The sequence below is a fragment of the Falco rusticolus genome, chromosome 3 (genome assembly GCF_015220075.1).
Source record: "Falco rusticolus isolate bFalRus1 chromosome 3, bFalRus1.pri, whole genome shotgun sequence".
Lineage (NCBI taxonomy): Eukaryota > Metazoa > Chordata > Aves > Falconiformes > Falconidae > Falco > Falco rusticolus.
In genome coordinates this window covers 98,233,711-98,251,443 of record NC_051189.1, presented here as the reverse complement: position 1 = coordinate 98,251,443, position 17,733 = coordinate 98,233,711, and the positions used below count along the sequence as shown (strand labels likewise).

Genomic DNA, 17,733 nt, shown 5'->3' with positions numbered 1-17,733 from the left:
ACAGAGTTTATGCTAGCTTTAGGTTAGCGGTGTTAGCAAAAGTTCTTTAATAAGAAATAGTTCTCCAAAAACCTTAAATCAACAGTAACAAAGATACTTACCTCACCAGCAAAAAAAATTTTCCCTTGTATGTCTTCAGCTATAATGTCATAAGCTTCACCACTGCCCCCTGTTTTCACAAAACTATATGCCATCTGGAGCCAAGGGTCTTTGCTCCACTGAGTAACAAAAAACTTCACTGGGTCAGGAACCTCCTGCATAATCAAAAGAAAAGTTATGCACTGCAAAGAAAAGCTCATAATTGCATAGCTTGTTGTCATAAACAGTCTCATGTAACCTTTTAGAGTATGTAGTAGCAGGATGATACAGATTAGATCACCTTCCAGAATTAAGTTCCTGTTTTATTTATTATAGTACTAACCACAAAGGTTAAAGAGTTCTCTTCAAAATACAGATACTCTTGCAAACAGATAAAATACCGATATTAACATCATTCAATATGTTTCTATGTATAATGTAAGCACTTCTTATCTTCATAAGGCATGCCACTTTCCTACTTCTAGCTGGTTAAATCTCAAAATGTAATCTTCATCATTTTATTCCGATGGAGAAATAACGTTTCTGATCATAGATAAGCAAAGGAGCTGGCTTGAAAGCTAGGGTCAGGGAGAGAACAGAAGGCCAGAGTGTTTGTAGCTAAGCCACGACAGTAATCCTGCGTGCTCTGTCACCTGGCAGCCACATTTCCACACAATTCTACCAAAAAGGGCCTGGCTGACAGTTGTATGACAGCTTAGTCAACTACAAATGCATCTTACTCTTGAGGAACTCGTGACAAGTAAAGAGAAGCACCCCTGGCTCCTCTTACACAGCGTGTGGTACCAACAACAGGCTGCTCTGCTCAGGTGGCACGTGAGGGGCTGAAGCTCAAGCAGTCAGGGGCCAGCCACGTGTGGCGAGGTGCGCAGGCACCCCAGGTTCTGGTGCAGCCGCGGAAGCTATCTTGTCTTTGAAAATCCCGCTGCGCTGGGGACAGATGCCTGAAATTCACAGCTGCGACAAACCAGGGAGACAGACAGGAAAATGTCTCTTCTAGACTCGAGTGGCACCAAAACCACAGACCTGTTCGCTACCTCTACACTCTTGTGAAGTCAAAAGAGCAGGTATGTGGACTTACACCGCACATGATGTGGTTAATTCTAAAGCATTACCAAAAGTATGTTTTCTAGGAAAACCGGAGCTTTCAGATGCCTAGCATCTGCACCATCCGTAAGGCTTGAGAGGTCACCCATGAACATGAACGCGAGCATTCCTTGGGATCTAACTGCTCTAAGGAATTGATCGAAGGCTCTGCTGTCTATAGAGTGGGAGGCACGTAACATTGCTAAGCAGTGGTTTTGGCTTGCCTCAGGCTTCTCTGATTTTCCTATTTGTTTTTATCCTAATGATGAGCTGGGGGAAGGAAAGGTAGAAATTTTTATCTTAATTTCTTTTTACGGTCAGGATGTAGGGCCCATGATTGATGATTGTGCCTGTACCTCTATCCCAAGACAGCTCTGGAAGGGCTGGTTCTTACTAGAAGAGTACAGGGTTTGTTTCACTTGGTTTGGGGGTGTTGTAATTTCAGCTACTTTTTACATGGGTGTGAGTAAATCATAGTCAAATTCACCTTGCTTAAAGCTCTTATCGTGCATTTTAAGTGGTGATGACCGAACATGCACACAAACATCCCCCCAAGAAAACAACATTTGGAAAAAGTGACATCTAAGAAGGAAGTGTATTTGCGTTACCTGCCTAAAGCACTGATTTTAATTATTTTTCCTTTCTAAAAGCACTTTAAAGGATGATAGTTCATTTCTGGTTTTCCATTCATTACTGTTTTCCTTCAGGCAGATCTAAGATATCTCAATTCACATTTTTCACACGAGACCAAACATTGTGTTTCCAGAGTGTCTCGAAGGAAGCATATTCCCTCAGATTGACAAGAAAAGAAAAATAGTTTAAAGTGTCAAAGGTTTTGCTATACATCATGAAGTAATACAATCAAAAGGTCTGTCTGTCAGCAAGTTAATTCATCTCTTAATAAAAGAGGCTTCTCTTACCTGCTCCTTGAAGAGCTCTCGAAGTACAGTCATACACTGTTGCAGTATTTGTTTATCATCTAAATTCTTAATGGTCGTCACAGCATCTCCAGTGACCACTGACATTAAAATGCTTTGTTTGCTCTAAAAACAAGATATTAATGTGAGACCATTTTTAAATGATTAGGTTATGAAGTATTTCTCGAAGAGTCCCTTTTAATTGGTATTGACAGATTTTCAGTTGCAGAGCGACTTTTGTTCTAAAGTGGGTTTGATTCCTATTTCACAGTATTTATCAGTATTTATGCTCAAATCATCAACATCTCTGAGAACTTGTTCAAGATCTGTGTTACGGTCAGCCCCTTTTACCACTTGCTAAATCAACGGAAAAATTCCTATCTCTACCTACTTAAAGGCAACACTGAAAGATTTGACATTTATGGTGTTACTCTTTGTGACAGACCTCTTAAGCTGCAGTTCCATGCCAAAATTCCACCTCAACTGTACTGAAATGTCAAAAGGTGGTAACAAAGTACTTAAATACTAGTTAGATATGTTTTGGATTAGGCCAGTACTAAGTTCTAACCAGCAAATTTTGGCCCAAGAAATGAAAGCTCAGTTCTACTGATGTTTCCTTCTGCTTCAAGAAATCTCTACTACCATGCAGAAGTTTCGAAGATGAAGTGGTGACTATAAAATAGCGTACAGGTTCTCAACTCTCTTAAAGAACTGTCCCTCTCTCGTTTATATAAGGCAATTCTGTTGTTACTAAACTTGATCGCTAGCAGAGAATAGCTATCAAGCAAATTAAGAACTGTATTGAGTGTCCCTGGCAGCACCAGAGCACTGAACCTCATGGAGCACGGAGCTTAGAAGTATTGAAGATTCCTTTGTTTAAGGGAAGTCACGGACAGGTACAGATATGCATTGTGTAGCAACAGAGCACAGTCTTCACAGGATGGTTTCCTTATGGAGTAAGCCATAAGGCTACAGAATGGCCTTTTAATTGTGGCCAAGTAGGAAGCAGCAGTTGTTGTAAGAGCACGAAAAAGTAAGATATAAACATCTAATGTGTCTGCTTGAAACGGGTGAGGAAGAGAAACGTGACGTCAGTGCACTGGTCTGAACTTGGTTTGAAATTCATGAGTTCGGGACTGACCCTACAGACCTCAGTCTCATACAAAACATAGTGTGGGTCTTTTCTTCTGCCATTCCACATAATTACTCAGGCTAGTGCAAGCCAGCAAGTATTAACAGAGCAGCATGGTCTTCTTAACAGGATTTTTAGCTGATTTAAATAAGGGACAAAAGCCCGAAACTGTAAGTGACCAGTAGACTTTTTCCCATATTAGTACATCTACAGTCAGGTATTACAGACTTGTTTTCAGGATAGTTTGAGAATAAAAACATTAACTTGCTTGTATAATATTTTGTATCTGAACACAGGAAAACATTCCCATTTACTACAGTGAAGTATCAATCAGCTTTTTCTGGATAAATAACCCTGCTTCCACTTCTTTTAACAGGTGCAGGGGTGGGGGGGAAGAAATAAACTTTCATTGTTCAGTAATTATTGCACCTAGTTTCCAAACTGAATTTCCAAAGGGCCAACAGAAAACACAGCTGGAATATGGTACCTCTGGATCCATGTCATAGAAAACACTGAAGAGCCCACGTTGGCTGGAATTGGGTGGAACATGACCAAAAAAATCAGCTCCTTGAATTTTACTGTCCCAAAATCTATAAGGAAACTGCAAGGCAATCTAGAGAGAGAGAGATTGAATTAAAGCATTTCACATCACAAAACTCGGAACTAGGCATGGTATATGGTTTTGTTCTTTTCCACTCAATTAAGAGACACCCAGTTCTATGAGAGGGTTTCAACAGAGAATGTATGGGCCTGTTCTCCAAGGGGGACAGGGAAGGAAAAAGAAAAAAGCTGGTCTCACAAATTGCAAATGCACAGACTGTCAGATTCACAATGGAATTCACTATGGAAAATGCTCAAGACATAATTTTTACAAGCCTGACATAGAACTTAGCGATCCCCATCCTGTGCGTGGGGTTTCTGGATCTTGCTTTTAAGTTTCAGCATTGTTATATTCCTGTTTGTGGCATTACTGCTGTTACTGTTTTGTTCTAAGCACACGTCTTACTAGGGATCTCTGCAGGAGAGGCTGTCTTTTTGCACTGGGAAAGGGTAGGAGATTTTACACTGGACAAATACACAACTTCCAGTATTCTTCTGAAACAGTTTTTGTATTTATTAGGTTGAAAGGACCTGGAATAAGCATATTGTTAGAATTTTGGAAGCTCTAAGACCATCATGAAGGCGTGCTCAAAATTATGTGCGAAGCATTTAAGCTGCGAAGCAATTCTGCAAACAATTTCTTTTAAAAAACCATTAAACTGGGAAATCAAAGAAACAGAAATACATGTTATTCCCAATAGCATTTTGCTCTTCTGGGCAATAAAACCAAATGCATAATAAATCCCGAGAAATACACAGCAAAAGCAGTGGGGACAAAGCAGCAAATGTTTCTATGAAAAGAAAAAGAAATATTATCTGAGATTACTTACCTTCTCAATGACTCCTGCTCCCAAACTATTAATGGCTTTAATTTTCTTTTCTGACAGTGGGGGATTAAACTGAATGGCATTTTTCTGAAGAAGGGCCAGTGGTACAGTCACTAATACCTGAAAGAAATAATTGCCATTACAACAGTAGCAAAAGCTGAACACTGCACTTAAGCCTCACAGCATCCTCTTAACATGGATTATTCTTGTAGGATGCAGTGTAATACTCACATCTCTAGATTAGTGTCTGGTTTTACTCCCCATTAAGGGGAACCACGTGCCTTACATTCAGGTGAAGACAGACCCTGCAGTTCACTGGGTTTAAGTTACAGTCTGTTGAATTGCTTGTATCAGAGTAGCTAACCATGACGCTAATTTTAATACCTCCTGTAAATTAGAGTCGATGGCTCTCAGATTAACAAAACTGTCTTTTTGAAAGGAAAAAAGATGGTCATTGTTTTGGCTTGTTTCTTCTTCCTTCACAGATCCCTTCCCTTTAAAATATATGCTCAGTAACACCGTCGATGCATAAACTTGATTGAGATTGGATTGATACCATTTTAAAAATTACTAAAACCTAAGTTATACAGCATGAAGCAGGTGGGGATACAGGGAATAAGGAAGACTGGGAAGTACAGGTTGTCGAGTACTTCATACCAAAGGGAAACATTTTTATAGGGCAGATTCACATGCTAAATGGAGTAAAGCTGAGCAGAGAATGGAACCAGAAAACATAACTTACTTCAAAGACCCACAAAAATCTGTTTGCTTCACATTTTTAGTGAAGTAACCTTTATAGGTCTTAGTTCTTCAGATCAGCTAGTACCCAAAACTCTAGCATGCTCAATGAAAAGTAGGCTCCAAGACATCTAAATACATATGAGTTTTCATCTTCGAATGGGGAGAAATTGGACTAAATAGTCTTCAGGGGCAGGGGGAGAACAACGAAAAGGACATGTACTGTTGTCAATATTGTTCGTGTGTTCCCTAAAATTCTTAATCTCAACATGTATTGGGTACCTTTTGTGTTGTCCACACTGTTCCATCTGCAGTAGTGACCTGTACTTCTTCACCAGAATAGTCAATACTCTGTACCTATTGAAGACAAATTGAAGATTATGCTACAAAGTCTACACATGCAATGTGAATTCAGATAAAAATAGCTAATACAGCACTAGTCTGCAAACCAAAAACTGAGAAACACAAATTTCCAGAGAAATACTGAAAGAAAAAAAAAAAATTGCCTCCATGGAAGCTGAAAAAGAAAAATCATCATGATTCTAACATATAAGCTCATCATATCGTAATATTTAAATACTAATAGTCCTCAAAGAGGATTTCAGAAATGTTGGAATTTTCCTCTTTCTTTTAGACAAATCAAAATATTCACAAGCACAGATTTGCCTGGTCCAAAAGAACACAAAGATATGACTGGGTGCTTCAAAGCATTGGGTGCATCCAAGACAGGCACTGCATCAACATTTTCCAGACTCACTGGGAAATTCAGCCGGATGTCCAGCCCTTCTGCCAATTTATCAATCACAGTAGAATATCCCACAGTTAGAAGAGTGTGATCTCCAGCAAACTGGGCAAAAAATTCATTGTGGTCCCATGAGCGTGCAGATACCTGTGGACAGAACACAACTAGCTGTCTCTACTGGGGAGGTGACATGGGTACTAGCAAAAGTCCCACAGTTTAGAGGGAGCCACCCAATTCCCTTCACAACTGGGAAAAAAAGGTGTATCACCAGAATGTATGGCAATGCTGGCAAAGGCCAACAGCCGCTATGCAACACATGAAATACTGGATTAAGAAACGTCCTAACATGGGCTGGTCATTAGCAGGTTCTGCTTGGTAGAGGGAACAAGGCAGGTAGTACAAAAATTCAGGTGGATTGCAGTGTATTTTATTTCAGTTTTCAGTCTCTAGCAAAGAAAACCTGTTTTACAGTCTTACGATTTCAAATAAATAGGAAATATTTTATTTCCCAACATGAAGGGGAAAATAAGATAGACAAAAACTCAACGGAATTTTTCTGAGACCTTGGAGGTTCTTCCATGGTATCATTCATTGACCGTCTCCCCTCACCCCTGCAAGCTCATAGTTAGTGCAACAGTGATACTTGCACTAAGCAATCACCACTGAGCAGTGAAAAATCTGAAGCAATTCTCAAACTGCTATTCAAATGCCAATTCCTATCACTGCAGTTGCGCTGACTTCATATTTTCATTTAAAAATTGAAGGTAAGATAGATTTTTAACATCTTTCTCACTTCCCCTGGGTGCTCGTGAAGTGTGAAAGCTTGACATAGCAAAAGATTTTCCCTTGGCTGCCCTGGTGTAGCACTGTCTTGTTCTTATGTGCTTCTCAGTTCAGATCAGATTTGTGCATCTGCATGTATCCATCAGCTGTCCCGCTACCACAGTATGGTTGACCGTAAACTTCTTTAACCCAAGCAACAGGTCTGAGTAAATAACACACTGCAAACAACGTCGTACTTTGGTATTTCCTGAACCTGCTTGGTTAAAACCAAGTCACAAGGAAAGCAGAGTATCACATAGTCAATGGAATACCTAGGAGTGGTGAACTGGGGCCCACCATCAGGGTGTTGGAACACTTCAGAAGTTAAATGCATTTATTCTCAAGATACCTAGCAAGTAGAGAAATACCTCAGTTTTTAAACACAGGCCTGAGAAGCAGAAATCACATGCAACATCTGAGGAAGAATAACTCTACTGTAAATCCTACCACCCAGCATCTCCGCAAAATGCCCTGCTCCACTGCACCACCTACTCTCAACTTCTCCGTTCAGGAGGATCTCACTGGAAGCACGTCATGAACTGTCAGATTATCTAAGGCAGTGCTGGCATCTGGGTCTCGGTGTTTTTAAAGAACAGGTTAGGGACGTAGGAACAGTTTAGGGATAGCTGATTGTCCCTCTGGGGCTGTGGGATGGATCAGATGACTTCTCAGTGTTACTTCCAACCCTATTTTCTATGAAGCTCAGCCACTTCAGAACACTGGCTGTCAAAACTCACCTGAGAGAGATTGCTGCCACAGGCATACTCCAGATTACTGAGATGGAACTGTAGTACTTTTTCTTCCAGCTCACTGAACTGGATACCAGACTCCTGAATAAACGCTTTATAGATCTCTTGTATTTTTTCTGTGAAAGAACATGTTTAAAGTAAGAATAGATCACAATCTGCCAGAAGTCCTACTGCATTTCACTCTGCTATTCTCTGGATCATGAAGTTTTTCAAGCTTATTGTTAATTTGCACCAAGATGTTTTTCTTCTTGTAGAAAAAAACCCAGTAAGATCTTTCCAGTGATAAAATCCAACTTTGTTGTTTAATCAGAGATTATCCTATGATTTCCTTCAAAAAGGAAACATACATAGCTTCAGGAAAAAAAGGGGTTAAAATGATTTCAAAGAAAAAAGAGAAAACCAAAACACACTGCACAACAGGACAGCTGGACAGCTGTCATCAATATACAGTCAAAGTTATTTCAAGGAAAATACACTTCAAGATAATGGAGAATCTTTGCCAATTAATCCTGCTTAATTTTTACAAAAGCCGAAGAGCTAAGAAATTTGATCCAGAGCTCACTGAAGAACATAAGAATTGCTAATTCTGTCTTACAGAGAATCTGCGCTAGAAAGATAAAGGAGGCAGATGTTTCTGAGCAAGTTTATTTTTTGTTACTGAATGTGCCTGCATGCTGTCAGTGCGGTGGGAAGTGTTACCAGTGGAGATGGGACTATAGTTGCCAGCAGAAGGCTTTGATCAGGCTCTTTCTGAGACAGTTTAGTCAAAAAGTGTAAGAGTTACAGCTAGCTATGGTCTGCTTCGGCAAGAGGCAAGGCTTCTGAACTGGTAACAGCACTAGGTATACCAAAAACGCTACCTCGTGAAAACAAGACATCACATCAGAAGTTGTACAGTATTGTAAAAGCCATCAAATTAGGCTTCCTTAAAAGTGCTATTTTGGTCTGTGTGTACACGATAGTCAATCTCTCTTTGTCATCCACAGAGCCAGGTTATCACTGTTGGATTTCAGGTCAGATGGACAGCCACACGCTTCTAAAAATGCCCAACATAAAGCCAATTTAATATAAAACTCTATGAATGCAGCCAGCGACTTCCCTTTGCAATACATTTCCCACTTACCACCAAGAGGAACATCTTGATGTTGGGTTTTATCTTTTCTCCACTCAGAGACGACATCTAGGATGGCATTGAAATGAAAGTCCATACGTTTATCAATAGTGGGATCTGTTATCCTTCCACCTTCCTGGATCAAGTCACATTTCTCCCCTAGTTTGTGCATTTTAATGCCAAGCTTAAGAAAAAGACATTTTATTGCTTTTTAAGTATGGAAAAACTACAGTGCCTAGCCTGCTCAAAATTATTTCAAGTAAGGTGAATCCCTCAAAGGTAAGTGATGCCACTTAGGAAACATCCATGACTTCAAATAATTAGTCAGATTAACTCAAACTCTCGTTCTCCTAAAACTGGAATACCAACAGTCCTTCTATCCGTTAATGGTCCACAAATTGTTTTTCCCCACTCTTTCATCCTTTTCTTTATTGGGCATTCCCAGAAACCTTATCTCCAACTTTCCTATCAGGCCAGGAGCTAGTACAGAGATGTTGGGTCTGGAAACCAAACATGATGAACCAGTCATCTTCATTTCTACCTCACCCTCTTCTCTAAATCGCCATTAAAATAAATTCTTTTCTACAACTTTCTAGTGCCTGATGCGCAAACAGTTCCCTGTGTTCAGGAATTGACAGGATGTTGCTTGCCAGTTACCACCAATTTTATTAACAAACAAGCCAAGAAAGAAATTATTTGGAATTAAACCTAGTGTCTTGCTCTGTTTGTCCAGCTTGCATCGAACACACAACAGAGCTAAATCGGAAAAGTATGTTTTACAGAGTCAGTCTAGAGAAAATAGGACAAATATAGCGCTAACTTCTTCCTAGGGACTTGTTCCTGAGGGTGTGCTCCAGTGTTTCTCACATCTCCCTAGGCTGTTGGTCACCCCTGCAGGTCTCATCTCAAGATACAGCTGTACTTTGAGAAATGACATGAAAAGACCACAAAGGGATGGGCACCCAAGGTGTATTCAGAAGTCATTTCTCCTCATCTCATAACTAAAACGTGATTACAAAAGCATTTCCTCATGACACTACAGAGCACTAGAGTTAAAGCAGCATGGGCTGGATTTACATGCCTCTCTGAACAAAATCCATACTCGAGTTCCACTTGGAGATATTCAGCTTCCTGCCCACAAAAACCCAAAAGCAAATCAACAAATTAAATACATAATCAAACTGCAGCGTGTTTGCATCAGTAGCTGTTAGACTTACGCATCTTAACCTGTGCAGAACTGAACTAGAAATACAGAGGCTGTGCAAAGGCAAGTCTGTCACAGAAATGTTTCTTACAACAACACAGCAATAGCCTCCCACTGTACAGCTTTTCTCAGCTCTAAGGAAGTCTGCTGGGGTCCTTTTACATGACTATCTCCAGAAAAGGGGGAAAAAAAGCGGTTTCTTCTGGTCCTGCAGCTGGAGCTGCCTTGTTTAATCTTTACATAATGTGCCCCAAACCACTCTACAGCCCTCCTCTGTCCCCAGCTGCTACCAAAGATAGAACAGCAACACAGAGCTCGCTCACAACACAGAACAGTGGTTTTAATCATGTCATGAAAAAGGAGTCCCACCCTCACCCAGCCACCCAAGCCTGGCTTTAACGACAGTTTTTCACTAGTGATAATGCGTGACCGCTGCAGGGAACCCACTTGCTCACACATTAGTGCCACTGGGTTGTTGACACATCCGTTGACGATTTGTGCACCTCTTCCAACAGTGACTCCTTTGAACGTCTTATCATCCCACACTCGGCCACCAATTCTGTCTTTAGCTTCTAAGACAATAACCTATGACACAAATGCAGCTCAGTAAATTGTAAGATTCAGTTATATTAAACATTATCTGTTGAACTCCAGAGCAAAGGAGAAAACAAAACACAAAAAAATGCCAAGCAATCCAGCAACGCTAACAATCTTAACACACTGTTTTCATTTGTGTATATAGTTCATTTATGCATTTAAATTGTTATCAAAAGGTTACCTTTTGGGATATACTCATATAAATAACTGTTACTTTAAGAAACCACCTTATTTTTGTTGTCTTTTTTAAAAAGCTTAAGACCTATTCAGGAAATCTCCAAACTGGAGTTTAAGGCATGCTACAGGCTATTAAACACAGTGATCTATACGCAGTGTCCATCTGAGGAAGTCCATACACCTTTTGGAGAAATTTATTCCTGGGGTATTCCAAGAAAACCCCATTCTCACATATTTCCACCATGCATTTGTACCTCCTTCAGCACCCACTACTTGTCACAGATAGACACAGGACACCAGACTAGATGGATGTCTGACTAAATGTTTACCCTTACTTGTATTATCTTTTTATTTTTAGTCTTTTTAGAGAAACTCATCTCTCCAGCACAGTAGAAAGCAACAGTGTGTATATATAAAAATACATATGTCATACTTCATATATTAAAAAAGGTCCTGCCAGTTGATATTCGTGTATTTTACTGCAGGATAGCTTTCCACAGGACCTGATGTACAGAAAGGCTGCACTGCAATTTGCTGTTTAGCCATAAAGGAACAAGATAACGGCCCTATAGGATTCAGGGATTCATAAAAATACAGACATATGTGAACACATAAATCCAGAAAGTCAGATGCTCATTCAGTTCCTTAAGCATCAGCCCTGCAAACGCCTCACATGTTAGGAGTCCAATAGATTTTCATAAGAGTATTCTGATGTGTAAAATCATGTCAACATGTAAATCTTGTGAGATCACACTGTCTATGATAAATATCAGCGAAAAGGGAAATGTGATTTGCTTGTTTTTAATAAGCAACAGCTAAGTACAGTGAAGTGCACAAATAAAAGAACACTTCACCTCATTTAAACAGCCATCATCATCATCTACAGTCCCATTATTTGGATGTGAATATCCATGTCTCCCTATCTTCCCAACCTAAGTTATGTAAAAATATTCACTGCATGCTTTGTTGAATTATAGATACAAATAAATGCTGTTTTCAAACAGCAGATTCACTCGATAAACCCCCAGATTTTACAATCAGTTAGGATGCCCTGTATATAAATGTTTGTAACAAGAATGTAATTTTTTTCATTTTGATGAAGAACACTTTCAAAGCAGAGGAAGTCTGATTTTCAGTAATGTACTCTAAAGTTTCTCACCTTAATTCCAAAATTGTGCAGCTGTCGGGCTGCTGCTAATCCTGCTGCACCAGCCCCAACAATAATGACAGATTTCTAAAAAGTAATAAAAGATTTAAACAAATAGTAAGAACTAAAACAGAACTTATCATCACACAGTTATTTTTCTTCTTGGTAAAGTTAAAATACCTGTAGGTTTCAGAAGTCTAGGCTCTCTTGTCCTCTAAAGTAATCAGTGGTAACTTTTAAAGAGGATAGTGCACTTAATAGGGAGAAAAGCTCAATTGTAGCTTTGGAAATAGTTACAATTTGTTAAGGACTTTAAAAGCAGATGTCTCAATTTCTTTAACAGAAACAGCTGAACTTATAAGTAACAAAATCTAACTGAAGTTATCAGCCAAGAAACACACTTACCTCGTAATGATTTCAATCACAGATTGGGTTGACCAGTAAAAAATATTTTATAAATTTAAAATAACATAGTTTCCAAACATCAATCAACTTGCAATTTCTAGGAGATACTCCATTACAGAATACATTATTTTGATAAGTTTGTGTGCTATCAAGCAAATTGCTAGTCACAAGTGAAGTGCGTACCCTTCAATCATAGATCTTGCAAACCAATACGGAATAGTTTCCTCGCCTATGCGAGCGGTTGTATATAACTATGTATTACACGGTTAAGCCATGAGAAGAACCTAAGTCTGTGTATATTTTTCACACAGTTCCATCCATCTGGAAAGCTCATAGGAAGCAGAATCCATAGGACTGAGTTCCACAGATTTTAGTGGGAACAAAAACCTTGCTGGCAAGAATCCCATGTCTGTAGTTTCCACAACCATTGAAGGCAGATGAGAACCATGTGAAAGACACGCAGTGTATTTGCTTTTAGATGTAATTTTACCTGCCATTCCAAAAAAAAAAAAGCTACGACATGTGCCATGTAGTTTTAAAGAACTATAATGTAGAGGATATTACAGCAACTTACATTGTGGTATTCTTTAGGAAGAAGATACTGGTCAGGACTGACTGATAAAATCCCTGTATTAATTAGCCCTTTCCTTGTCATAAAATGAAGTATCCTCTCCATTTCCTGTACACAGCGAATACGCACAAGCCCCCGAACAATGATGTGATGGATACATTTCTGAGGGGTAAGAGCCTCCTGCAAAGCAGAAACAAAGGACAGAAAGTTTATTTTCTAATACTCAATTTTCACGTGTTTACATCGTACTTAACTGTAAACCAGGCTGTAGAAATCAATCACAATCAGGCTTCTGAGAGCATTTTAAAGGCAAGTTTGGTGGAAGTTTCTTGCTAGCCAGCTTTACAGTAAGTAACAATTATTAAGCTAGATTAACATGGAATATTATCCATGCAATTGATTAGCACATAAGTCTACAAGATACTCTTGCAAACTCCATGGTGTGCTGCATTAGTGCAAAAATGGTATTGAAAAGCATCCCCGACTGCAAAATGAATCTACCTGATGGCAATGCTCACAATGACATTCAAGTAAAACCCATTCCAAACTGGCATTCCAACTAAAAAACCAGATTAATATCTGAAACCTTCACATAAATACACACAACAGTATCTGACAGCTTCAGTACATGAAATTCCAGCAATTCCATTGAAGGCAGCGTCATAGCTAGCGTAAGTAAAAAGACAATCTCTTCCCTGTATAGTCTATGGAAAAAAAAACCAAAAACCCCCATCAAATACTCACAAGCAGTATTTAGAAAAATGTCAAGCACCCCTTTAAAAGTTAATAGTTGGGCAGACTCAGTAGAGTTTTAATACTTCTAAAACTTTGTCTTTTACTGTAAAAAGAACTAAAACAAAACAAAACAAACAAACAAACAAAACCAAAAAAACAGCCAATCTTAGAATGGATTTTCAAAAAGATGGCAGCAGTTTTTCTGGTGCATAAGTTGTCATCTAAGAAGAGAGTCCAATCCATAAGAAGAGAGTCCACATCCCAAAAAAGTAGCTATTATTTATAAACAAACAAATTAACTATTAGCATCTCTTACCTTGCAGTTTGTGTACCACAGAGCCAAAATCAGGTTTCTCAAAGCCAAGTACATGGTAGGGTCTCGTGAATATTCTGGGAACTCATAGAGCTCATCCAGTTCCATGACATCTGGCCTCACACAAAGTGCTTTCCCACATTCATTGGGCTGGTAAAAAGGCTGGAAATACTTGTTCATACCTGCAACTGAATCAAAAGACACACCAAGAACTAGTCATACTCCATCGTTACCTTCATTACATCCTTCTCCCTCTTAAGACGATCCATTGACCTCACACAGATAAACAAGTAACAAAGCCTTCCAGCCTCTAGCCACCTTCAGAACGATTTCATTTCTATTGCTCTCCCCTCTCCTATCCTCTAGGCTGTGGAATATTAATTGTCCTGCTACCTGATGGGTATGTCTTGCACCTATGAGAGCTTAAGTTTTGTCAGACAAACTGTGCGTGCCCTCAGATGCCATGACCGAGTCCACCAAGGAACAGGATCTAAACCAAGTCTAAGATCTAGCATCACTGCACAGGCTTATGCAGGACTCTGAACCCCTTTCATCTTCAACTCCCAATACTGCCCAGAGTGGGTAGCAACCAGAAGTAGCCATCTTCCACACGCAGTATTGGTAGCTCTGTGTAATAAAAGTTTCCTGTTTGTTAAGCAGATAAATAGATGAACAGATTTATTTTCAGCACCTAAGGAGAGCAAAGCCTGCTAAGACAACGCAGAAGCTGACCTTGCCTCAAAGCACTCTTAGAGATGAGTGTGGGAATCCTGATTACCTTTCTCCGTACCTGACCTACGCTGCAGATCCGCACTCACAGGCTGTCAGTCTCAGAGCTGTCCTTAGCAAAAAAAATTACCTACAAAGAATCTCAGTGCCTTAAGAAATTATAAATCCTGTCTCTCCAAAGCCCCAAAGATCCACAAAATCAAAAACTTAGCAGAATCATGTTTGTTTTGCTAAATCTTCATTTCCTTAACGCAAACAATCTTTAAGTACCCCATGTCCATTCCCCTTTCTAGAAACAAATGGCAGGTGGAAACAAAAAGCCTACGCAGTCTGTGCTACTCCCTAAAGAAGTGCCATACAAAATGTATTACCTTACCTTACAACGAGTAAATTGCATCAAAGAAGTACAGAAGCAGTCACACAGAGAGTGTGTATTAGTGCTGAGAACAGAACCAGTATTTCTGAATCAGGAGCATTTAGTGCCTTATAAACTCAGTTATAAGGCAAAATTTATCACACCTATTTAAGCAACAGAGCCCTGCAGATGGCCCTTACCAGTCAAATTAGGCACGCTCTTTAAGTGCTCTAACTTCACAAGGCTGGATTCACCAGGTAACCGATTAGTGCTGGTACAGGATGGACTCATGCCCACGCAGTCTGGATAATATGCAGCTAGAAAGGGAGCTGCCACACTGTCTTTCAGCAAAGGAGGGAGTATGAGCATGGAGTACCACCAATGGTCTGAAACTTCAGCCACTCTCTGGCCAAGCGGAGAAGTGAAGGAAAGAGGGGAGAAGAGAACACGTCAGTACTTTGAAAACGATGGAAAATGAACCAGTTCCCCCCCCTCCCTCCAAAACTGAGACCAAAAAGCACTAGAAGTACAAATCTCAGAATTGCCAGTCATAAAGACATTTTCTCTCCCTCTTTCCCCTTCCTCAGCCTGACACAGAAAACCTGTAGCATTAATCTCTTCCTCAGAAATGGAGCTGAAACTTCACAAACTCCACACGCACGTGGAAAGCAAACAGATGAGACGTGCCATGACAACACATCTATGCCTTAACAGACCCTTTATAAAACACTTACGGTCATTTATGCATCCAGAAATCTGAACTTAGAAATGCCTACAACTGACTGATGAATTAGTTTAGATTCTGCTGTCTCCATCAAAGACCCTCTAAAACCCTAAAAACACGAATTCAGCCTTCATTTACAAATCAAACATGCATTAGAAAACAAAACCACAAAGCTTCTACAATCAACAGTAGCCTTGAACACGTTTCCTGGGATAGGGGTACTCGGTCCACTTGTCAACATTGACTTATTGAACATTCAGATCGTACCAAATCTGAATGCGCGTTACATGATCATAAGCCCATTGAAACACCAACATACATGGAGTTTAGTTTTGGTATTATAAGGAGAGAGAGAGAAAACATGGTTGATGCTCTCTTGCAGTCTTCAAAAAACAGAGACTACCTTGACTAAAGATAGAAACGACCTGAAAGTAGGGAAATTTTAGGATGGGGATTTTATTTGAAGCTGGCAACTGAATGCTATTTTGCTTGATCAAAAAAAGAGAATTAGGAGTAAAACCTTGAATCACAGGCCACAACTCAAGACACCACAAACCACCTGAAAGCTAGTTGGTATGGTAAGGGAAAAAGAGATGAAAGATGAAAAAGTAGAAGGCCCTAGGCTCTGTTGCAATAGGTCGGACAGTTTCCTGAGCAAAATACCACCCCATTGGGCCAAAGGCCCGAGAGAAAGGAAAGAAATACGCTGTGCTTTAAGTATTGCTTTCATAGTCTAGGACAAAGGAAGAGGAACAGCCACTACTCACCAAGTCCTCAGGCATGGAACACTGGTCTGAGCCCTCAGTCTGAAAGAAAAGTGAACGGTATCAGAGCTATTCATAAGTTGTACACAAAAATTAATATAAAACAAAGTGACTTGTCTATGGCATAGTTCTCGAAGCTTAAAAACAAACGAAAAATGCATTAGTGTAGCCTTCTGTAGCCAAGATGATATGCTAATAAAAATAAATAGTAGAGAATGCATAGTTAAAACACACTTGTTAAGTTAGTTTCTACTGATCAGACAGTAAAATATACATTCGATTACATGAACTGGAGTGGAATGCTCAAACAAACAAACAGGAATTTTAGAAAAATTCTGCAAATAGCCCACATTTGCCAGAGAAGCTCTTCCAGTCTAGACTATAGAAGAAAGTTCCTCATTTATTTTAAGAGTATCTTTATCACAAAGTTTCAAGATTAAATGCTGACCCTTCTGATCTTCACATGATCAGTATTTTCACGTTATGTTTTTAACTGTATAGATACTATGGCACTCTAAGGACTCTTCAAATTTCAGGAGTTTTCATGTAAAGCCCCATGACAGAGTTGCTAGAAATTAATAAAAGCTCATTGAGTTTTTCAGATTCTTTCCTCAATAACAAAGTATGGCCAAACAAAACCAAAATAAACTTCCTGGTGCATGTTTGGCTTGTACATGCTGATAATCTTTCTGTAGCTTCAGAATGAAGGATTTTACAGTTGACTGTGCAGACAAAAACATTCCAGGTACTTCTGTTTTGACATCTCCAGCTAGGGAAAAAAAAATCCAAACAGCATGTAGGCCTGTCACCACACAGTTCTCCAGGCTATCGGACAACCATTTCAACATGAGAAACATTAAGCAGCAAACAAGAAATTAGTATCTGCAAACAAGAAATATCAACTTGTTAGTTTCAACATGAGCAAAACTCTTCTGTGTTACCTTGGTAGAATTGTTCAGTTTCATACCACATCTGTAAGTTTTTGCTATTTGTGGTGTCAGCTGGATTTCCTTTGTCAGCTGACGCCATTTACCACACTCTGGCTTTGTGCACTGCACCTACAAGGCAACACACAAACATGTTTTTACTAGTTGCTGTCTGATGACAGGTAAGATTAATGAAGCATAACTAACCAATTAGAAAGCAGCGAGATGTGAGAAAGTGTCAAATACAATTGTTAAATTGTTCTCAT

At 39.5% G+C, this 17,733-nt stretch overlaps 1 protein-coding gene across 1 annotated transcript in view; it reads right to left on the bottom strand.

The window, feature by feature from the left end:
• KDM1B (lysine demethylase 1B) overlaps positions 1 to 17,733 on the bottom strand; it is a 28,290-nt gene that overhangs the window by 3,294 nt on the left and 7,263 nt on the right. Inside the window, 15 exon segments of the mRNA XM_037381597.1 lie at positions 102 to 254; positions 2,103 to 2,225; positions 3,719 to 3,844; positions 4,662 to 4,778; positions 5,679 to 5,753; positions 6,154 to 6,285; positions 7,698 to 7,825; positions 8,833 to 9,004; positions 10,472 to 10,609; positions 11,958 to 12,032; positions 12,925 to 13,101; positions 13,973 to 14,157; positions 15,254 to 15,458; positions 16,545 to 16,583; positions 17,483 to 17,599. Of these exon segments, the coding sequence (XP_037237494.1) occupies positions 102 to 254; positions 2,103 to 2,225; positions 3,719 to 3,844; positions 4,662 to 4,778; positions 5,679 to 5,753; positions 6,154 to 6,285; positions 7,698 to 7,825; positions 8,833 to 9,004; positions 10,472 to 10,609; positions 11,958 to 12,032; positions 12,925 to 13,101; positions 13,973 to 14,157; positions 15,254 to 15,458; positions 16,545 to 16,583; positions 17,483 to 17,599 (1,962 nt within the window).